This window comes from Gossypium hirsutum, chromosome A05 (assembly GCF_007990345.1).
Source record: "Gossypium hirsutum isolate 1008001.06 chromosome A05, Gossypium_hirsutum_v2.1, whole genome shotgun sequence".
NCBI lineage: Eukaryota > Viridiplantae > Streptophyta > Magnoliopsida > Malvales > Malvaceae > Gossypium > Gossypium hirsutum.
The window spans coordinates 6,559,029-6,583,742 of NC_053428.1; the positions used below are offsets into that span (position 1 = coordinate 6,559,029).

At 31.3% G+C, this 24,714-nt stretch overlaps 3 protein-coding genes across 6 annotated transcripts; 2 read left to right on the top strand and 1 right to left on the bottom strand.

The window, feature by feature from the left end:
• Positions 1–300: 300 nt before the first annotated feature.
• LOC107959318 (protein FAR1-RELATED SEQUENCE 4) lies at positions 301–4,390 on the top strand. 4 transcript variants are annotated; one of them, XM_016895346.2, is made up of 4 exons: positions 301–669; positions 935–3,138; positions 3,248–3,301; positions 4,023–4,390. In XM_016895346.2, exons 2-4 carry the CDS (start codon positions 1,087–1,089, stop codon positions 4,173–4,175), a joined length of 2,259 nt encoding a protein of 752 aa, XP_016750835.1. In that variant the 5' UTR covers positions 301–669; positions 935–1,086; the 3' UTR covers positions 4,176–4,390. The 4 variants fall into 4 exon arrangements, with proteins under 4 accessions (XP_016750835.1, XP_016750834.1, XP_016750833.1 ...); XM_016895345.2 differs by having other exon boundaries at positions 347–677; positions 3,245–3,301; XM_016895344.2 differs by having other exon boundaries at positions 347–669; positions 3,245–3,301.
• Positions 4,391–6,497: 2,107 nt separating this feature from the next.
• On the top strand, positions 6,498–7,924 carry LOC107959316 (DNA damage-repair/toleration protein DRT100). Its single transcript, XM_016895342.2, has one exon. It carries the CDS (start codon positions 6,725–6,727, stop codon positions 7,817–7,819), a length of 1,095 nt encoding a protein of 364 aa, XP_016750831.2. The 5' UTR covers positions 6,498–6,724; the 3' UTR covers positions 7,820–7,924.
• Positions 7,925–16,663: 8,739 nt separating this feature from the next.
• LOC107959315 (serine/threonine-protein kinase UCNL) lies at positions 16,664–18,479 on the bottom strand. Its single transcript, XM_016895341.2, has one exon. The coding sequence runs from the start codon at positions 18,147–18,149 to the stop codon at positions 16,905–16,907; it is 1,245 nt and encodes a 414-aa protein (XP_016750830.2). The 5' UTR covers positions 18,150–18,479; the 3' UTR covers positions 16,664–16,904.
• Between the last annotated feature and the right edge of the window lie 6,235 nt (positions 18,480–24,714).

Here is a 24,714-nt window from a genome sequence, read left to right on the forward strand (position 1 = left end):
CATAAATTTAGGTTTATAAAATATAATATCCAAATGTAAATTTAAAAAAAAAATAGAAAATGAATCAATTGATTTGATATTGACATTACTTTAGTATAGGAAGATGTAAGTTACGGGTTTATTTTCTTATTTAAAAATTAAGACAAAAGAATAGTAGTCTCTTAATATTATATGAATTATAAACTTTCAAATACTTTCACAATTTAATTAAATTTTAAAAAATAAAAATAAAAAATAATTGTTTTTCTATTTAAAAAATAAAAAAACCCCAATATAATGCGTAAAAAGTTGCGTAACAGCAATAGAAATTATACAAAGAAAATAACATTAATAAATTAAAAAAAAAAATTACAAACAATGTGATGGGGTCTAAAAGAGACCCATTTTCCGAGTCCTCCCCAAATTCCGAACTTCAGACTTTGATCGCGATAATACCTTGTTTCTCCATCAAAGGTCTCTCAATCAGCTATCTCGCCTTCTGCCTTGTTCACTTCGCCCATTTTCTCTCCACTCATTCGTGTCCTCTAAATCTTATATCACAATCAGACCCGAGGCTACCACCACTATTCCAACACCCTCCTTTGCCTTTAACCCACCCATGCTCCCACTCCTCTACTTTGCCCCTGTCTTCAATAGCCCAACTCCAGTATTCCCAGCTGCAATTTTAGGGTATGTTGGTTAGTTCGCCTCTCCATATTCTTTTTAAGTGTTTTTAATTTTCTGTCGAATTTAGGTACAAATATGTCATTAGTGATATTGATAACTCTTTGTTCTAGTTTCAGGCACATCTGTTAAGACTTAAACTTGAATTGTTTGAATATAGTATAGTCTGCTATATGGCTTATCTTTATTGTTTGAGATATTGCTGTCTTTTGTTATTTAGTAATTTATATGATTCTGTATTGACTCGGCATGAATTGCATCCGCATTTTAGGTATTATCCCTTTGAAATCATTCAGTCCTAGGTTTCTATTGTCACCGCCGTGGGTTATCTTTACAATGTTTTATGGTAAACTAAGTTTGAAGGAACACTAGAGATAAAATCATAGTGTATGTGGAGTGGATCTGAATTTCCTCCTTAAGACAATGGATTCTAGCATTGGCACAAGTTATATAATTTTAGCATCACACCGAGAATTGGAATTTGAATCACATGAAGCTGCTTATTCATACTACAAAGATTACGCCAAGTCTGTGGGCTTTGGCACTGCTAAATTGAGCAGTCGACGGTCCAGGGTGTCCAAGGAATTTATAGATGCTAAATTTACATGCATAAGATATGGAAATAAGCAACAGTCTGATGATGCCATTAATCCTCGGCCTTCTCCAAAAATTGGTTGTAAAGCAAGCATGCATGTGAAGAGAAGGCAGGATGGAAAGTGGTATGTTTATAGTTTCATAAAGGAGCATAATCACGAACTTTTGCCTGCCCAAGCACATTTTTTCCGAAGCCACAGAAATGTTGATCCACTTAAGACTGATGTTGGAAGGAAGCGGAAGAATCTGGCTTCAGTTTCTAAACTATTTAGTGCGTATCAAAATATTGACTTTCTGGAAGGTTATATGAGAAACCAGCATGATAAAGGACGGAGTTTGGTTTTAGAAGAGGGAGATGCTCAAGTACTTCTTGAACTTTTAATGCATATGCAGGAAGAAAACCCAAAGTTTTTCTATGCAGTTGATTTGAATGAAGAGCATCGATTGAGAAATGTATTCTGGGTTGATGCCAAAGGCATGGAAGATTTCAGTAACTTTGGTGATGTTGTGTCTTTTGACACTACATATTTCACAAACAAGTATAAAATACCTTTGGTACTCTTTATTGGAGTCAACCATCATATTCAACCCACATTACTTGGTTGCGCTTTGATTGCAGATGAAACAGTTTATACTTTTCTTTGGCTGATGCAAACATGGTTTATAGCAATGGGGGAACGGGCTCCGCAAGTGATGCTCACTGATCAGAACAATGCCATAAAAGCAGCTGTGGCTACTGTGTTTCCTACTACACGCCATTGTTTCTGTTTATGGCATGTGTTGGAAAAACTACCCAGGCATCTTGAATATCTAAGCTTGTGGCATGATAGTTTAATGCTAAAACTTGATAAATGTATTTATCGGTCTTGGACTGAGGATCAATTTGAAAAAAGGTGGTGGAAGATGGTTGACAAGTTTCATCTTAGAGAGATGCAGTGGGTTCTGTCTCTGTACGAAGATCGCAAACGGTGGGTTCCTGTCTTTATGAGGGATATATCTTTTGCTGGATTTTCTACCGCTTTACGCTCAGACAGTTTGAGTTCTTCATTTGACAAATATGTGCATGGAGAAACATCATTGAGGGAATTTATAGAGCATTATAGAGTAATCCTTGAGGACAGGTATGAAGAGGAAGCCAAAGCTGATTTTAATGCATGGCATGAAACTCCTGAGCTGAAGTCTCCATCACCTTTTGAAAAACAAATATCACTTGTATATACACATGAAGTTTTCAAGAAATTCCAAGTTGAAGTTTTGGGAGCTGCTGCTTGTCATCTTAAGAAGGAAAATGAAGACCAGGTGCCTGCAACATATAGTGTTAAGGACTTTGAAGATAATCAAAATTATATGGTTGAATGGAATGAAGCTAAATCAGACATATATTGCTCATGCCGCTCTTTTGAATACAAGGGCTACCTTTGTAGACATGCTATTGTTGTGCTTCAAATGTCTGGTGTGTTCAACATCCCATCAAAATATATTTTGCAACGGTGGACTAACGCTGCCTTGAGTAGGCTGCCAATCAGTCAGAAATTGGACGAGGTCCAATCTAAGGTCCGTCGTTACAATGATTTGTGTAGACGTGCCATAATATTAAGCGAAGAAGGTTCACTTTCCCAAGAGAGCTATAATCTTGCTCTATCTGCCATAAAAGAAGCTCTGAAGCAGTGTGCAAGTGTCAATAATTCGGTTGAGAATGAGTACAGACCTAATACCTCAATAATTCGTGCTGATTCTTGTGTTGAAAGAGTCAGCCAATTTGTAAATACTCAAGAAAAAGCTGCAGACCCTAGAATGATAAATACGACCAAGACTTGTCAAAGTGTTGAGACTGCATTGGAGAGGCAAATTAATGAGAATAATGCAACTAGAAAAGGAAAGGTCAGTAACCAGTCTGTTTATATCTATGATTGCATTTTAGAACATTTGATTCATAAAGGGAAAGCAAAGGAAAAGGTAAATAACCAAAAATTGCTTCTGTAATCAGCAGGTATCTTTTGCGGGAGCTGTCAATGTTGGGTCACAAGATGGCTTTCACCAAATGGTTTGTTGTACTTTCATCCATTCCTCCCTCTCTCTTCTCAATGGTGATAATATGGTTTTATTTTCTTGTATTCTGATGTGACGAAATGCTTCTACATGTGTTACTGAAGATTTCAAGCTGATATTTTTGACATTTTCTGGAAATTATTTGTAATGCGCTTAGTAGTCAGTTCTCATGATTTTGTTGCCTTAGAATAGTGTAATATCTGTAGCATAGCATATGCAACAAATTGTGTTTAATTGGGTACATAATATGCTAATATAAGATCGGATAAGAACTTGGATCAGTTTCACATCGGATTCTTCGGGTGAGTTTAGTCCTTAATTTTCAATGAGAACTTGTACAGATGAATCTGATTCATGCAGCCTGCTGATGGCTTTTGTGGTGCTTGTGGTTGATATAGATTTGTCTTGCAGATTGTTGGACTGGAAACATACCAAGTGGGATTTGAACTATAACCGTTACTAGTTTTACTCAGGCTGAGTTCTATGATTTCTTATATATTTATTTTCATTAGATATTTTCAGACTTGTTTGTCACCCAACTTAATATTAAGGTCGTTAGCATGTGTTGTTTTCATTTGATTTTACGAAATCAGAGTGCAGGGATGGGTCATACTAGGCACAATATACAATTAAGAGCACTTTTTTGTACCCGTAAAAAATGTATTTGTTAGCTGCATGCAGTTTTGTAACCTTAATCTTTGTATTGCTTGTTGCAGGAGATGTCAGACATGAGGCCTACGCAGTTGCATAATGTGATGCCACCAACACAATTGCATAATATGGTGCCAACTATGTTTACAAATGTTCCATCAACACATTTTCAAAACGTGGCTGCTACACATTTGCACGACAACCGACTCCATCGGTAACTTTTGCTTTTTACCTTCAATTTGTAAAGATCATGTAAAGCTACTTTAGGGTGTCAGGAAGAGCAGTTTGTGATTTTGGCAATTGCCTTGACTTCACTACAAGGTTCGTCACAGCGGACGAAATTCTAATGTTTGCCTCTGCTTTTACACATGTATGTTAGCTTTGCTAATTAGATTCCTGCTTGCCTCTAATATATTATTAACATGGTTTGTGATGGTCAAGTGTTTAAGCCGATTGCATACAGATTTTTGTCAAGAGAAAAAAATTGACTGTGTTTTGGAGAATTGTCTGCCACAGAGGCTTATATATAATATTATGTTCGACATTGGTGACTGACATCAGATTAGTGCAGTGCTGCCTCGAGACTTGGGATGAGTGATATGTTTTAGCTTTTCTTAGTTATTTCATATATACTTGGAAGATCGTATATTCATACTTTCAAATCAATCCATCAATGAAAAAGTATTGTGAGTGTTAATTTTAGCTCTTGCAATCTATTACATTAAGTGCAGGCCAGTTTTATGGGCCGAGGCTTGCTAGCTTGCCATGCACAGTTAGTAAATTTGGGCACGGATCCGTATGATAATAATATTTGTACAGACGTTCAAGTCTATGGAAATAAGATATATTAAAATTTGGATAAATTATTTAGTAAATATTGACTTATTGAAATAAATAATGTTATAACATGTGTCCTTAGGAGATAGATCTAATTTTGTCAATGCGGTGTATTTTATATTACTATTGTACTAAGTTCTCATTTAAGAAATTGTAACATAATTGATTTTTTAAAAAAAACAATCTCATTATAAGTTTTGATCATACTGTTATTTTTTGAGATAATATCTAGAATTATTCATAAATAGGAAGATAATGTATTTCAACCTATTTTAACTAAAATTTTCTTGCATTTATAATGTCTATGTTAGTTGAGTTAAGACTCAATTAATTGTAATATATTATTTTGATTAGAGTTATATTTAGTAATTGTCTGCCACGGTCCCATCAAACTAAACCATTTGGCTTGAAGATATATATAAGCTTTTGGGAGATTGAAAATCTACAGTTAGTCACGTAATGGAACATGGGGTGTTTTTAACTTTGATATGTTCCATGATTCGGATGGCCCGCAGTCCTTTTAGGGCATCGGAATGATTGAGTGGTTAAAGCGTCCAGATCCATGAAAGATCCCAATTTTTGTATGATGTGGAGTGTATTGATTTGCTTGTTTCGCCTACCTAAAGGACGTAAGTAAGCAGTGATCTCCTGTGTAGCAGACAAAGATGGAGGTGGTTGTGCATGGCTATGGGGACTGGCAAATCCACTAAACACATCGACGTTTACTACACTAGATAGTGACTTGGTCATATCTTAGCTGTCATTGCCACATATATGTGCGTGCGGCTCAACCACTTGTGTAAATTATTATCATCAAAATAGTTAGCAATGGAAAACTGCATCTTTGAAGCCTAAATTCTTCAAACATTCATGCATTCGTAAATGAAAACAGACTTTGATTGGATGTAACCTGCATATGCATGGCCCTACAAATTTATTGCCATCCTTAGCTAGGAAAGGGGATGCATTTAGGAAACTAATTTTAGAAACGATATTTTGCTTTTTTTTAAAATTAATACTGAGAATTTCTACTGTGTCGATTTCATGTGCTTGCAGAATAAAGATAAATTAAAAGAAAAAAAAAAGTAGCTGACAACCTAATCAGTATAAAATATGATATGGGTATGAAGAAGCCACGTTGCTCAGCCACCATATGCTTTGATTTATTGTTCACACTCTACTCTCCACCTCAATAATATCCTATTGCTACCCCCCCAGAAGCTTATCTCTTCCCCTGTCTCCGTAAGGGTAGCTCATGCGATGCTTATCCGAATGAATTGCTTTCCCTTATTAAGAAAATGATTTAAGGTAATAAAAATGGTAAATGTATTCAAGAGGTGCCTCTTTTATAGAGACTTGATAATTTAATTCATATACTATTAAAGGGAATTAAATAAAGACAAAATTAGAAAAGAGTTAATATTTAATATTTAAAAAATATAATTTATTATTTGAGGGAATTAATACTTTTAAAACTTTTATAATTATGCAAATAAAATTTTTTATCTGAAAGAAAAATTTTAAATATTAATTTTATTATAATTTAAACTTATTTAAATTTTTTAATAATAATAATAATAAATATTATGTAGTACCAAATAGAATAAAGGAAATATTTGGGTTAATTAGGGTGAAAGAGTATGTAGATTGAAAGATTGTATCATCCCTTCATAAGCTATCACATCAATGATTAAACTTGAAAATTTAGATGTACACACTTGAATTAGACCATCACTTGACTTGTCGCTAATGTGAGTGAGGTGCCGCAGTTACAGCGAACGTTCTAAGCAAACTACCATAATGGACGTTAGGGGCAAATTCGTAACACAAACTCCTCATCATTCCCGTTTATAAATAAACATCGTAAAACCATGCTCACTTCCCAATCTAGTTTAAACCATCAGACAAAAACATCATCCCTTTCGTGATAATGAAGACAGTCTTCACTATTTTCTCGGTACTTGTATCCACCGTAATCTCCACCGTCAACGGCTGCCCTCCGTCGGACCGCGCTGCGCTGCTAGCATTCAAAGCAGCTCTCCACGAGCCTTACTTGGGCATCTTCAACTCATGGACGGGCACCGACTGTTGCCACAACTGGTACGGCGTTAGCTGCGACCCACAGTCACATCGAGTCGCCGACATTAATCTCCGTGGTGAGTCCGAAGATCCCATCTTTGAGCGAGCTCACCGGACCGGTTTTATGACTGGTTTTATGTCTCCCGAAATATGCAAGCTAACTCGCCTCTCTAGTCTTACTATCGCTGATTGGAAAGGGATTACAGGCGAGATTCCTAAATGCATTACCAGTCTACCATTTCTTCGCATCCTTGATTTGATCGGTAACAAGCTTTCCGGAGAAATTCCTGCTGATATCGGCAGGTTGAAGCGTCTCACAGTTTTAAACGTTGCCGACAACCAATTATCGGGGAGAATCCCATCTTCATTGACCAGTTTATCAAACTTGATGCATTTAGATTTGAGGAACAATAAAATCTCGGGTCCAGTCCCCAGCAAAGCCGGGAATCTCAGTATGTTGAGCCGTGCTTTGTTGAGCGGCAATATGATTAGCGGACCGATCCCGGTGTCGATATGCCGAATTTATCGTCTCGCTGATTTGGACCTCTCGATGAACAAAATGTCGGGGGTGATTCCTCCTTGTCTTGGGAAAATGGCGGTCCTGGCGACATTGAATTTGGATTGCAACATGTTAATGGGTACGATACCGACAACCCTTTTAACTTCCGCCATCGGCAACCTCAACTTGAGCCGAAACGCTATGGAAGGTAACATTCCGGATGTTTTCGGGCTGACATCTTACTTCACGGTGATCGATTTGTCGCATAACAAGTTAAGGGGTCCGATCCCGAGAAGTTTGTCGGCGGCATCTTACATCGGGCACCTTGATTTGAGTTACAACCACCTATGCGGGCGGATTCCGGCGGGAGCACCGTTCGATCATCTGGAAGCATCCTCTTTCATGTACAACGATTGTCTTTGTGGTAAACCGCTTAGAGCTTGTTGATGACATGGTTAATAAATTTTTATCTACCGCTTATATCTATTGTATTATTGTAATGATAATGTAAACCCTACTTAAACAGAAATTATAAAATATAATTTACTTAAAGATGAACATAAAAATGCATATTTTATTGACTCATCATGCAGGTGAGACAGATTTCTTTTAAGATTTGAGTTGTGAGTATTTAATGATTGTTTTCTGCAATCTGATACGAAACGTTTCCCAACACGGGATGGATGGCGACATAATTTATACCCTATTTTCGTATTGAATAAAAATTATAGGAGGCATGGCATCCATGAAAATGATTTTATTGCTTTTTTTTCTGTGTGGCCACATAGTAAATCCTTCCATGCCTTGCCATTTACTAAACAAATAAGCCTTGGGTCTCTAGAATCCTGAATATCTCCCGCCGTCAGACATCCCACACAAAGGCTCCGCCATGAATTACATACATTGCTTTATTCTATATCTTAGTTTATACAAGCCTAAAGTTTTTACCAATTCAACAATTAATCGTAGGATAGACGGGGCCAACGGGCTGTGTCTGACTCTTAAATAGTAAATTTTCAATTTAGTCCCTTAAGTTTTTAAAATTTTAAATTAGTTTAATATTAAAAATATACTTTAGTCTTTTAAAGATGAAATTTTTTAATTTAACCCTTTTCAAATTCTAAAATAACAAACATATACAAAGATAAAATTGTATTTTGAATTCTTTAAAATTTTATAATTTAATTTTGACTCTAAAATAAATTTTTAATTTCATCTTTGATCATATGCAATAATTGTGAATATATGTGATTATAGTTAAATGTAAATACATAATCTCAGTCATTTTTTAATTCTATGTTACTTAATCGGAAAATTTGTTTCTCTATGAGCAGAAATATAATTATACAATATTGATTATAGTTGTAATTAATGAAATTTATATATGCATTATAACGGGAAAAAGGTGGATTGACATCAAATCTACTACAAGGTACAAAAAGATGTTTAGGGCAAATTAGAAAGGAAGATTGGCATAAAAATCTCCCTTTTTTTCCTTCACGTTTTATCCCTTTGTTTTTTACTCTCTTTCCCCGTAATCATGTTTTCACTTTTTTTTTTCCATTAAATATGAGCTTCCCTCACATTTTTTGTTTTTGTTTTTACACTCTTTTCATTTTTACAAGTTTTTCTTTTCATTTTAAGGAGGGAAAGACAGGAGAAGATGGAAAAATGGAAAAAAAATTAAAAATTATTGCAGAACCCCATATTTAATGGAAAAGAAAAATAAAAAAGAATGTGAAAAAGAATTAAAAAAAGTTTTTTCATTTAATTTTAATATGTATTTCTATTTTTATGTAAATGATGACGTAAACAAACAAAATAAATACATGACAAATTTTTATTGATTGAAGTAGAATTTTTAACGGAAATAATAGTAAAAGCTCGTAATAGTTACGAAATTATAGTTTAGGGATCTAATTCGATCTTTAAGTATCTAATTTTTAAAAAAAATAATATGAGATTATTTATTGAGAATTAAGAAATATTTATAAAAAAAAAAGGTGATCATTAGAGATCAATTAAACAGGGAATGCGTGTTTTAATACGTATATAAAGAAAGGAAGACATTACACGTGAACGGAGGTATATGATAACGACTCAACCCAGCTGCTCATTCAAGGTCATGTGGTTGCTCATTTATGCTAAAAACATCCAATGCTTGGATTCCTAATTTGATAATTCACTGGAATCAAGCTTGGTTTATATGACTCTTTAATGCTATAATCTCTTTGTGTTTACGTGTCCACATCATTTAAACTTAACATCTTTTCTCATGGTGCCAACCAATTCAAAAGACTTACAAAGCTAATTGATGATTCGGTGAAGAAAGTAAATTTAGAGGTCAAGCAATATCCACATGCAACAATACTCGTTCTTCTGTCGGTGAGGATATGGAGTGTGCCAAGTTATGTATTTATATGAGATACTTTGAGCGTTCTTCCAATTTTTGGTGAGCTTTTCTAAATATAGATGAGTTATGTATGTGGGACAATAAATTCAGATGAGTTGAAATTTGTGTGGAATTAGAATAAGAATATATTTTCCTTTCCAGAATACTTCTTTGGAAATAAACAAAATGAACCCTAACCAAAATATATAATATAAGAGCATCTTTTAGTAAATATTTTAATTTTGGTCTCACCCCTTTTCCTATTCAATTTGATATTTTTTTTCTTAAGGTATCTAATTTTTTCATACAATTTGATGTTTGAATTTGACAATTTTTTTTATTAATTTAGTATTTAATTTTTTTTGTCCTATTAAATACTTAAATTATTAAATAATATAAAAATTACCCCCAAAATATTAACGGTGTTAGTTTTTATGATGAGACAAAAATAACTAATGTATGACTAGCATGCGGCAAATGACATGAAATTTTAATGGAAATAATGATTACATTTATTTAGAATTTCATTTGTTCTGCTAAACAAAATGCAAAAAAAAAAAATCATTAGTGTTGAGATGACTTTGATTGTTAATTAATGGCAGGAATGATTCAAGAAGAAATGTATGTTTAAAGTATGACCTTGTCTTCACAAAGTTTTGAATTCAACAAAATATCTATTAGAGGAAAATTGTGTTAAAAATGTGCTTTGAGGTATTCTTTTTGAATAAATATTAAAGAAGAAAACAAGAATTTTAAAAATTCAAAAAAAAATACATTAAATTTAAAAAAAAAAATGAGCATTTAAAATACAAAAAAGAAAAAGCCATCTACCACATGTTGGTCATACAATTATTATTTTTTGTACCTCATAAAAAAATAACACTTTTACCATGTTGGAGTGATTTATATAATGTTAAACAATTTTAAGTAATAAATTAAGAAAAAAATATTAAGTTCAAATAATAAATTAAAATAAAAAAAATTAAATACCAAATTTTAAAAAAAAATCAAGTTTAAGTACTAAATATGAACTCATACTTTCGTGGTTGTTGTAATAGTAGCAATGACAACTGAGCTAATGCTCAATTCACAACAAATTATGTTTGATGAACACATCAAAGAGCACAAAAAAGGAACCGAAGACGTATTTGCTCAATATGAAATTACGTGTGAATTTTTATATACCAATATTTTTATTTAACAATATTTAACTTAATTTATTTTTGATTGAATGAGTAGAATGAAAGAAGAGAGAAGAAGGTGATTCAAAAAAAATTAATCATTATCCTTATTATTTAAGTATATTTGAAGTTGATGGGAAATTTGCATATGAAGAAATTTATAAGATAATTATTAGAGATAATACAAGAGATAAGATCAAAATTTTTTTAGTGAATTACAAGTGGAGGATAAAGCCCTAGATATATAAATTCAGCTTTTAACTAAGTGTTACAAACTGGAGAGATCTTGGGTTAGAGGAGGTTTAGACTTTCTTTAACTGCTTTGTTAAGTTTTCTTGTTGTGTATTTTTGTAAGAATTATTTAGAAAGTATTATGATTTTTATATGAGGTTATTTTGAGGAGTGATTGTAACAATTGAGTTCATTATTAAGATTTTAATTATCTATTATGTATAATTAGATTAATATTATTGAATAAAATTATTCATTGAGTAAAATTTATTGATCCCAGTTAACTGATTTCTCTCATTACTTGAATTATCTTAGTTCAAATTTTATTGGAATATCAATCAAGGCCTCAAATTGAAACCAAAATGTTTTTCAATATTTACTGCTAATTATGGATCATTTTTGCTTTGATTCAAAAAGAGATCGAATGGTAGTTGGTTCAAAGGCCTCATATTTAGGCGAAGAATTTTAATTTTTATTTCAAGAGTTAATAATAACGCATTTCAGATGTGCAATAAATGAAATATATGTATGTTCAACATTAGCGAACAAAGAACATTGTCCAAAACTTGATGGACTGCCTCATTGTTGAGTACATCTTGTCGGAGCCCAATGGTAATATTTTTGCATGTTCCAAAGCCTGACCCAAAGTGTAACAGAATCACTCCCACCACTACAGTGTCTGTCTGCCCCACCGTCGGCGTTGTAAACCACTCAAAAACATCCAACTCCATGTCTATAAAAACAAAATTAGTTCAAGTTAATTAATTAAAAAATCCATCGACTCATTATAATTATACGTCTTATTACAATAATAAATTATTTTTTAATAATGTATCATCAATTAATTGTCTAATGATGTATAAAATTAAAAATGGCAAACAGAAAAACATTAATCTTAATAAAAATGACGGGAACTGAGAATATACCGGTTTACCAGCCCACCTATTGGCTGCTAGTCTTTTGTTATGAGTGGCCATACAGGTGGCAGTTGTGTCTTTAATTACCCTGTTTATGTAAACTTTTCTTCCTCGTATTACCAAAAAGAAAAACTATATATATAAAAGCTTGTAAAATTGTTATCATGGTCGTCAGATGGATTATATTTTGGTTAAGTAATTTGATACCTTTAAAACGAAGATGGTACCCTGAATGAAGTATTTAACGAGGTTGAAAGGAAAATATTCAACTCAACTCCATGGTCCCTTGACTCCTTATTTTTAACATTTAAAGGAGCTTTGGTGCCTTTAAAAAACCGACCAGAAAGGTATGTTTTTCCCCCCTCCCTTTTAAACATTTGAAAAAGAGAAGTAATCTCATTACCTTTTTCTGCTAAATGGTCTAAAGATGTAATTAACAAAGGCATCCATTGAAAGGTAACAACTTTAAAAAGTTGGTTTGAACATGAACGTTAAATAAAATAACCCAAAAGGCCGGCTAGGCATTGGACAACTCTTATCCCTTTTTACCCAAAGACCTAATGAAAGCATGGCAATGAGAGGAATTTGACTTGACCAATGCAAAGCAACAAGACTATGACAATATGATGCATTCTCGACAATTACTTCATGTAGAGGAATATATTTACCAATGCTGGCTGGGTCTTTGGTAAAAACAAAACAACCAACATCAATTCTCTCCTTCTTACACTCAAAAGTTTTTTATTTATTTATTTATTTATTTTGCTATATAAATTATTTGGATTGCAATGTAATATATATTTTATTCTCAGCCCTTCTAATTCGAATGTGATTGAAGCATTTGTCATGTGAGAAGCTCTGTCGTGATTGTCAAAGTCGGATTACAAGGAACTAGTTAATGATTTACTCTGGGATAAGGTTTTTAGTTTAATTTTACATGATTATTCTCAATTGAAATCATAATGGGATGCTAATAAGGTCACTCGGCAATTGACTATGGTCTTCTTATTTCATGCAAACTATCACATATTTGATATTCCCCTTGCTAGTTTATCTACAAATATTTCTTCTTTAACGCCAATGAAATAAAAATATTTAAGATTGGATGTATAACTTATAGCTCTTAACTTAATATTTAGAATCATCTCTTCTTCTTTTCTTTTTTTTGTCTTGTATTTACTTTAGGGTTTTAATGCAGTGATATCCTGCTTTCAAAAAATATATATATTTCTTTGTAAAACTCATAAATTCCTTAAAAATTTTAAATTTTTTTATTAAAAAGCATCCAACAAATCTACAACTAAAAAAAAAACAATTATAAATGTATTATCACTCAATTAATAGTATTTTCAAAATTTAAATTCTAAGTAACAAACTTTACATTAATATTTTCATTCCAATAATCTCGTAAATTTGACCTTAATTAATTATTATATATAGAGGGAGAAAGAAAGATAATTATATAAAATTATATTGGTGTGCGTGAATAATAAGAGAAACAGTAACTTTAGCCGTTTAAAAATATTTTTGGCCCTATTCTACAAATTTCTGAGTAGTAGGCTTAGGGCATTATATGGATGATGATTTTTTTTAATCCATAGAATTATTTGTACTTTAATAAGTGAAGTTGCATCCAGATTGTTGTCGATGAATACTGAAGAGCATGCATGGGATATTGAGACAAAATCCCATGCAAATAAATGCAAAACCATGCACTCGGCTGTCAGCATAGCACGTGCCCACACCTTTCGCTTTTGGTGGGCCTATTCTGTGTGCTTCAAATATGCAAATTAAAATGAACTATTATTATATCTTTCTTTTCAATGACAATAATTCAGTTTATTTCATATTTTTAAAGACAACTCATCATCTTTTGTTTTTAATTCTAAAAAAAAAAGAAAGTATGACTTGGTATCTCTTTTGACACCATAGATATGTTATCCTAATACATCAAAATTTCCAATATTAAGGTTTTTTTTTTTATGAGGGCAAGGGGAATTACCTATACTTTAATAATTTTCTAAACCAAGAAGGGTTAAAAAGAAAAAGGCCAAAAATAATCGCACCTGAACAGGCAATTAGAAAATTAACCGGCAGGAATATCTAGGAAAGCGAAAAAAAAAGAAAGAAACAGGACCATATTATTGTTGATTAAGAATGGAGAAGGTGGAAATTTGATTTAAAAATTTAAAATTATATTTATTAATGTTTTTGGAATAAAAGTTATGAATATTGAAAAATTTTAGAATACAATTCTTTGATTTTTTTTTTCGGATTTAATTTTGATTTAATGATTGTCTGACTTGATCTTAGATGCATGTGGTTTGTTTCAAGTGTCAGCTTGACTTGTTCTTGAAATGAATTGAAAGCGATTTTTCACGGATGAATTGGATCAAAAGACAACTTTTCTTTAAAACATGTGGGGTTTTCTTCAAAATTTCTTTAAGTTCTTGGGTTTCTTCAGAGCTTTCTACAGTTATTTTTTAGACATTCTTAAACTTATGAACTTATAGAATGACCCATTTCTGTAATGCCAATTACATAAATAAAAAAAAAAGATGTATCCATTTAATTATGCTACAAAAATTTAATTTTTATTTATTTATTATTAATCTCTTCCAAATTTAAAGATAAAATAAACATTTAATATTATCACCATGATAACTTTGACTTTAGCGTAAATTTAACATTACAGATACGGTTTTACAATGGTCCCATAAATTATCTTCTTCTACACAGCGTATAAGCTGCTTTTGTTTTGTCTAGTGAAGTGGGGAGGTGACCATAGTGAGGGAATTGCAATCACCCAAAATGACAAAAACTCCATTCAATTGAGTCACAGTCACTGCAAAAACATTTGCTCAACAAATATAGGTAGCTCTAGAATACCCCCCACTACTGAAATAATTTAATTTGTACTTGTTATTTTAGTCAACTCCTGTTGGGTATTGTCTATTTGTGCTTTCCTTTGGTATATTAATTATTGATTCCGGCTGTACCTCCAATTAATTTGATATTATGATTGATACCAAAGCTTCAGTAAATACCACCACTACCATACCAACTTTATAGTATATATATGAAGCTTTACAAAAGCTAAAGTGAATATTGTATGATATCCACTTTTAATTATGAGGAAGCTCAGCAGCCTTAATAGTAAGAAATTAATTAGGTTCTGAATCCGGGTTTCGTAGCTGTATACATGGGTTTGCTCCCATGTGGCACATATTTATAAAAAATATATATATTGTTTGCTTAATTTTATGTTTTAACGAAAAAAGAAAAAGAAAAAGGAAAGTAACATGATCATTTTATCCACTTTGCTGTTCAGTCCTCAGAGTTGGAAATTTTACTATATGTATTTGCACATGGGATGGGATAATTATGGCAAAGATGAGACAGAAATGATTAAGTTAGATCTAGTTCCAAGTTGTATATGCGGCGCGCAAATGTTGAAAGTATGTTGTGGTAATGAGTAGGTCACAATCGTGGATCATCATAACTAAATTGAATTGACCTATTTACTATGTGATCAATATCATTTATTTTTCCTCTTAAATTTATACTATTTTTATATTACAAACCAATATTTATTTTACCCGATAAAAAGAAAGTTTAGTTCTTAAAAAATTCATAAACATAACTATTCTTTTAATTATGATCATTTTAATACACTTTCTAATTCAAGTGTTTTTATTTATAAATATCAATTAGTTAAGTTTTATAATTTATTTATTTATTTCAAAAAGATATTATTTCTGAAACACAATAAGACTATTAAGTCGTGTACATAATTTTGAATTGATTCCACTACTGTATTTTGAACAAATATACATTTGTTTATAGTTTTGAACACACCTTTAATTTTCAAAAAGAAAAGAATGATTATTAAGCAAAGAAAGTGGTGATAAGATGAGTTAATCATAAATTTTAATTTGATGATGAGGTTGGCATGATGATGTTAAAAACCATACCAAACACTATCTAAAAGTCTGGTTTTAAGTTGTGGACTCCAAATATATTCCAATACCTGAGTTAAGGACAAGGCAAAAGAGTGGAGAGTAATATTGGAGTTGATAATGATTGGGATATTTCTCCTCTACCAAATAAATATCCCGCCAGTTTTTACAGTGATTATTGGCCTTACAATGGTAGCTTCTCAATCAAACCCCCCTGCCTATCCTACTAATAAAGTCTTACCTTTTGTAAACAAATGACTTTCGCATTTCCATTCTAATATTCCACGCAACTTCCTCATTTATATGATCACTTGGCAGGAATCCCATTCTCTATTCAAGTACGTCCATTCTAAGAAATGCCTCTTTCACCATGGAATATATATATACATTATTAGGACATTATGTTAGATAAATCTTTAAATAGGTACACTAAGCTCTTATGCTTTTTTTTATAAAAAAATAATAATTAAATAAGCTCGTATTCTTTTATTTTTATTCATGAAAACTTTTGATTCTATGTTTGGTGAATTATGTGGAAGCAAAATAACAAGTGTAACAAATTCTTGCATACCAAGAAGATGAAACTGGAGACAATATTTCAAATGTATTGGTTTCACTAAAAATAAGATATACTATAATTTTATAATCGTAAATTTAAAAAATACGACCTATTTACGTCACACTACAATTTATAATGGCTTTATACCCCACTAGTTTCCGCCATTTTTCACGTTGCTACTGTTATTTTATGTACACTAATCCTACCCCCCCAAAAAAAAAGCGAATTAAAATGTAAAAGAAGGATCTGATCTAACTTAAGCTTACACGTGCATACAAAACTTCACACATGCGTTAGAACTCCGAGAAAGAAACGTTTCGTGTATTCTCCGATGACGGCGACGGTAGTGGTGACGGTGGCATTGACAATGGAGTCTTCAAACTCTCATAATATTTCTTTATATCTATTTGGCCTCTCTCCGTCAAGTCGCCCTCTTCGATTGAGGGAATAAACGGCGGTCGTAATACCTCCGTCAAGAGGTCCCACCTGACCCCTTTGAAGAACGCGTGCTCTTTGATCTCGCACGCGCCTTTGTGATACCCGAGTCTTTTTCTTGGATCCTTGTGTAGTAACCGTTGGATCAAATCAGTCAAATCGCTTCGTTGTCCGATGAACTCCGGCTCTTTGTACAAAACGTTTCGAAACGTCTCCTTCCTGCTCTTCCCTTTGAAAGGTGTCGCACCGTAGAGCATCTCGTAGGTTAGAATTCCGAGAGCCCACCAATCGACGGCGAACTCATGTCCATCTCCACGTACTACTTCAGGTGACATGTATTCCTCGGTGCCCACGAAGGAGTTGGAACGTTCCCCGTTTGAGAAACTAGGTTTCCTTCGACTCACTGGGCTGACTCGGGCTGGTTTTGGTTTCTTATAAGCTTTGCGGTATTTGTTATCAGCTACGGCGGGGACCCATCGGATAAAGTTTCGTCGAACCGGAATGGCAGGCGATAAATTCGGATCCATTTTGAGGTCAGCTACAGTTTCTGATAATTGCTTCTTCTTTAAGTTGCGTGAAAGGTCGAAATCCGTTAAAGTGACGTGACCGGAGTGTTGAATGAGAATGTTTTCAGGCTTGAGATCTCGGTAAACGATGCCCAGGGAATGCAGGTGGTCTAGAGCGCAAATAATCTCGGCGAGGTAAAATTGGATGACAGGGGCGGAGAAAACGCGGTCGTGTTGACGGTAACGAAGGGCGTGGAGGTCAGAGCCAGGGCAGTAAGGGACAGCCCAGGCAATAAGGTCGGGGGTTTGGAGAAGGCCCAAAAGACGAGGGAGAAATGGGTGGTGAGGAGTAGGGTTGGGAGGGGAAAGCCTGGACAAGACCTCGATCTCCCAACGGGCACGACGGTCAGAATCAGGTTTGGATCTTTGTACAACCTTAAGGGCAAACGGGGAAGGAGCGATGGGGTCGGTAGAAGTGTGGTGCACGAGAAAGACAGAACCCAAAGCTCCTTTGCCCAGGATTTTGATGGCTTTGAGGTGGTCCAAATCTAACTCAGGTGGAAATGAGGGTGAAGATGGAGGATTATCCATAACCATTTCAGAGGGAGAAGAAAAAGGAGAGAGAGACTGGTGAGGGGGAGAGGGGAAGATAGCGCTGAGGGCTGAGGTTTGGTGTTTATATATAGAGAGAGAGAATTAGTTTTTGGTTGGTTGATAGCACTGGTATTTGTTATGGGTGGAAGTGAGGTTGTCCTTTGGTGTGTGTGTGAAGCAGTGATTTCAGTCCTTTCGTCATTTCTAACAAATTTCTCGCAAATTATAAAACCCACCACAACGAAACCTACGCATATGGGTCGGGTTAGATCCGGTTACTGTTTCACTTTTTCTTTTCAAGTTCGTTTGTAAGTTCGTTATAGTTTTGTCACTTCCTTTTATCGCAGAGACGGGTGGCTTAAGGAGCCACTTCCAATTTTCAACGTTATCCGGCTAAATGTTAATAAATTTTATATATATATTTTTTTTAATTTTATGTATTTTTAACTTTAAAAAAATAAAATTTTATTATTCTTTAATTTTTATCCATAAATTATTTTATATTTACTCTTCATATAAAAGATTAATCTCCATAAAAAAAATCAAACTCTAAAAATTATTAAGATAATATTTGAAAAATCATCTGGTAATTAGATTTTTGTATAATCATTTCTAATTATACATGAGTGATGTTATATTTTGATAACCATTTAAATTGGTGGATCCTATTGAACTGAGTGTAATTGAAGCACCCCAATTATACTTTCACATTCTTAGGGAAGGGTGATAATTGAAGCAATTACACATGTAATTACACTTGAATTCAACTTTAGAAAAATTATTTTTATACAAGTTCAAGTTATTAATTTTTATATTATGAGCATGAACATGTATGATATTTGGGATGGTTATGACAAATTTTTATTATAAATCCTAAAAAGTTATATTATAAAAAAAATTATGTGTATTTTATAATGTTATAACAAAAAATTATATTATTTAAATCCTATTTTTTTAAGTTATGGAAAAAAATAGTATAAAAATTAATATATATTTATTTTTATAAAAATTTACGGACATAATTGATTTATGTGTCCACATTTTATATTATAAAAATATTTTGTTTTTCGTAAAAAAATGTTATAATTTTTTTATCGTAACTTATTTCTATAAAAAATAACTTTCTAAAATTATAACAAAAAATTATATTATTTATAAAAAATGTGATGAAAATTATTGAACACGTTATAAAAAAAGATCATAGAAGTTATATACTATAAATTTTATATTATTTTTTTGCTTAATCTACATATTCTAGAAAGAGTTATAAGATAGCATAATTCTTTCTCCAAATTAAGTTTATATAAGTTTTTATGATTAAAGTTACAGACTATTTGCACCATGAACAAAATATTATATGATAAATGTTAATTATGCAAATACAAAAAAACGTTTTCCTACACCATGTTGTAGAGTGTGATAACATTTGAGAGAATTGAGATAGACACAAGTATTAGGGACGGCTCACGAATTCTTTAATTTAATATATTTAAGGTTTTGAAATGTGTTTGAGAGAACATTTGTTGTTTTAAAAAGTATTTCTCATATTAACAACATTACATTAGTATAACTTAAAAGAAATAAGGTTGGATCGTACTAGCATGTTGCATACTTCATACCTTCATTCATAGGTGGATTTGGGATGATCTATACTTTGAAGAGTACATGGAAGAAAGAGATTTTATAATTTTAATGATACGGATTCAAACTCAAATGGCGATGATAAACTCAGTCAAAGAGTAAAGTTGTACCTTTATTTAAATTTTATTGAGTAAATTCCTTAGGGAATTTGTTTATTTTACATGGTAAGTGGATTTTTTACCCACCTTCAAACCACTGTCAATACTTTTCTCTATATATACAACCAACCACCAAACATTTTTAGATTATGATTATTATTTTAAATTCATCTTTAATTTTTAAATCATTCTCTAAATTATGAGATGTAATTTAAAATGAAATTTAAAAAAAATAATTATCGTTAGATGTTTTAAAATATTAATTTTAAGATTTTTGAAATTTTTATATAAGTTTTATTAATTTTCAATTTTAGTTTATTTGTAATTTTTACTTTTAAAAATTATGAGATAATATTTTATTTCTTTAAATCTAATTATATAATATTTAATGTATCATTTAACGGTTGAATTAACAACTTTAATAATAAAAATAAAATGATTCATGTAACATTGATAATCTTAAAATGCAATTAAAACATTTTAAAAATTAAGAATTAATTTAAAATAAATATCATAATTAAAAAATGTTTGGTACAATTAACTCTAAAATATTTCATCAAACTTATCAAAATGATATCACTAAGACAAATATTGCAGGGGACGGGGTAAGGGTACAATAAGATGCTTATACCATTTTTGCATAGTGGTATCCACCATTATTATTTTATTATTTTATTTGTTACTATTAGTATGAGAGTACAATAATTCTACTCTTGCCACCCATATGGAAGGAGGTCTTTATAAGTGTAATGAGTTGGTTAAAGTGGATAGCCCTTTTTTATTTTTATTAAACAAAAAGGAAATTAGCGAAGAAAAAAAAATGAGCACACGTGTTTGTGAGAAATAAAAGATGATGCATCGAGCCAAATGAAAGACAAAAATGATTGGTTTGATATACGGGTTTCACATGGGGCTACCCATAATCTAAGGGAAAATAATACGATCGTGCATCTTCATGAATTTAGGTTTGTTGTCCCTTTTTTATTTTTCTACAAATAAATACATAATATGAATCTATTTTAAATTGAGCCAACATTATATTAATCATTGAAGCTAATATTTCAATTATTGAAGCTATAGCATGTGGGTTGCATTAAGTTCATTTAAATAATGCGGAAATGTTTGTTGATGAATGATATGCTTAGTAGCAGTCACAATTTTTGAGGGAAATGTCCCAATGAGGAAGCGTTTCTTTTATAGCAAAAATATGAGCAAATGTGGATTTATGGGAATTGTCGGATTCAATCACCTCCCCAGATGCCGTATGAAAATTGAACATCAACGTCACTACCTTGCTTAATTAATTTCATATTTGATTATTTTATATTTATTTTTAAGTTACAAATAATCTTTTAATTAAAATCAATTAATTTCATAATTAATTAACTAGAATAAATTTAGAGATAATATTAGCATGGCGTTAAAATGAAAAATTATTTATATAATGCCTTTTTAACTTTGATGAAATTACATGATAATATGATAATAATAGAATTACAAATTAGTATTCAAAATTTATTATTTATTTATGGTCTTCCAATAACAATTTTCTGATTTATTTTGAGAATTTTAATTGAAGCATTATGTTTTGGCCAAAACACTTGTAATAATGTCTGACTGATGCAAATATGATGTAATTCTTAAATCAATAAAATTATAACATTGGGTTTTAAATTCCAATATTTCAGAATCCCCAAAAAGTTGATAAATTAGGCAGGGTTGTTTTTTCTGGATTTAGAGTGACACTGCAACAAGGTTAAGATCTGTAGGGATATTTGACAGGATTAATTAATTTATTAAGGCAGAAATCTATTTCTGATTTGTTTGATCATTATGCTCTTAAAAAGGTGAATAAAATCTAACGTGTATCTTCTCACCATAATCATTACCTCTTTCTTTCTTGACGCATTACTATTTTTATAACTACAAACTCAGACTTGCAGAAATATTAATTACGACTTCAAAGTAGACTGTCACTTAATATTATTATTGACTATTTTAAAAAAGAAATTAATTAGTTTAAAAATAAAATAAAATTGAATTTGCCATCTATTTAAAATATTTTTTAAATTCATTCACATTCAAATACGATGTAAAGTTCCACCTTAGTGCCTTTGTGTATACTACTTTTCTTAGTCATGTTTTATTTAATATTTGAAATAGTTTTTATGCAAATATTTAACCGAAACTATTGACACATAAAACCAAATTTTAAAAAAGTGTTTCTCCACTTAAATTTAAGTTAATCTTTTTGCATAGCTTATAGAAAAAGGCAATAATTGAAAACATTTTTGTTTTTATATATTTCACATCCCACCCATCCATTTTCTTTCTTCTTTCTATGTCCTATTCATTCCATATTTTTTTTCTATATAAAAAAAATTATGGCCCCGTTTGAGAATAGATCGATAATTAATTGCAGTGATCGGTTTAACTAAATGATTCTATTAATCGATTCTATTAATTATTTCATATATTTAAGTTAATAGCTGAAAGTTGATATGTGTAAAATGACAAATAAGGATATGACACATTTTATTGTTAAGTATTCATTCCTTTATAATATTTTAGTCTATAGTGAGTGAAATTATTGAAATAAAACACTACTACCAAGGAATTATAACATTTATTATGGAAATTAATTAGTGAATATTTTTTTAAAATTTAAATAAACAAATTTCTTAAGTTGGATAAAAATTTATTTTACACAAGTAGATTGAAAATAAATTAATTAGTGATTGAAGGCTACTGATATTTTTGCAGCCCTATTAGGTTTGAAAGCATTTAACAAATGAAGTAATTTTTTAGCAAATATAGTCATATATGTCATTCCACATATCTCATTGCTAATCAATTGTGAAAAAAGTTGTCCATCCATGTGTTTTTTGTTTGGAGGTTTTAACTCAACAAACTCTTGCAAACCTCTATTCATTAAACACTGCATTTAGAAGGTTTGACTACTCAATCCTCTATTTTTATCCAAATCAACTAAAAAAAAAAGACTCAAAGTCCTATTTACCAAACACCCTATGTTCCAAAATAAGTTTAATGATTTTTTATTTTGAATTAAAAATTATGAATCAAATTTATGGAAAATAAAAAAGTGTAATATTATACATACGAAAGTCGAAGTTTTTAAAACTCCTTACTAGTTGATAGAAATGTATATCAAAAAAGGAAGCTAACTCTCAAAATTTGAGTAATATATACCATTGGGCTTCGACCTTAATTTGCTTTAAGAATGATATTAAGGGTTGCTTTAAAATTTTTTATTACATAGATAATTAACATTAACGCATGTCCTATTTCCTATCTAATGGCTCCTGTTTTTGCATAGAATCTCTTTTGGAATTGCATGTTTCCATCAAAAGACTCACGGGATTGAGCAAAGAGAAAATAGGGTGTTAGCTAACAAATAAAAGCTATATATAAATTTTTTATTTTGAAAGATATAAATAGAGTGGTAAAGAAAGGCATTTCGTGGGGTTCTAGATGTTGGCATCTTCTTGATTAAACATATATATATATACTTTGGAAAAGGATCCACAAACCTACAAACCCCATATCATACAACTTTAGGATACATAAAATCTTTTCTACTGTTTTCTTTTTGCTATCGTTTCAGTCCAGTTGGAGATTATAACCCCACCAACTATTTATATATATACGCATACACAAAACCTAATTTTTATGCCTTTTGAAGTTGGGTTTTTAGTATGATGTATTCCTGTCTGCCATGATTTGGTGGGAGAAAATGTAAGGTTCCACTTCCACCTAAGCTCAAGGTAAAAAAAAAAAGCAATGAGAAAATTAAACCAGTAATTATATTCCCTCCACTCACCCCATATGTCAATGTTAGGAATATATCTGTACTTTAAAGAAAGAAAGAAAAAAAGTATATATACTTTTATGATGCTGTTGTTGGCCATGATTTCACCACATAGAACGACCCCCCCCCTCCCTTTTTATTATTTATAAAAAAAGGTTGGTTTAAATTTTCTGTCTTATTTTATTTTTATTAACGAAAAAATTTGTTAATGCAACATACACATAGATTATTATATAAATGGCATGTCAAGATTTAAATAATTTAAATAATTTTCAATTTTTTAAAAATAATTTTTAAAAATTCTTTTAAATGTTTTAAAAAATATTGATATAGCATTCATATGGATATAATGTGAACAAAGTTAATGGATTGTTTGATAATATTTTTTCTGCAAGTGTTATTATGTAAATGTGTTATAAATTTTAAACTTGAAAAAGAAACGTAGCTTAGTTGGTTTGGAGCAAGAAATTGAATTATTTGGATATAAAAAGAAGGGTGTAAAGTGAAAAGATAATGAAATGATGCGGAGAGAGAAAGAGGCTTCAATTCAATCTTGGTTAATGTGGGATACACCAATGTACATTTGTTTTGTTTGAGCTCAAAAGTGGGACCTGCCACACTCTGTTTCATGTTTCATCTCATTCCTTTCCAATCATTTTCGACCGTCTGATTGATATCATCAAAATTCAAACCCCAAATTTATGATTAATGATCGACCATACAGTTATTTTGGTACGAACTTTTCCTTTTTAGTTTGGTTTGCAGTTGTATCTCAAGTGCTTTTTGGAGAAATTAACTTTATATTTATTACCACATGCTCACCTCACAAATTATGAATAATATTTTCTCTCTTTTTCTTTTTTCATTTATTTTGTTAATTAATCTATGCTATAATTCAACATCAAGAGTTAATAAAACAGTAATCCAATTAAGAAAAAACTCAAAAATCTTTCTTTTATATACAAATTATTTTTCGTAAATTAGTAATAACTATTAAATG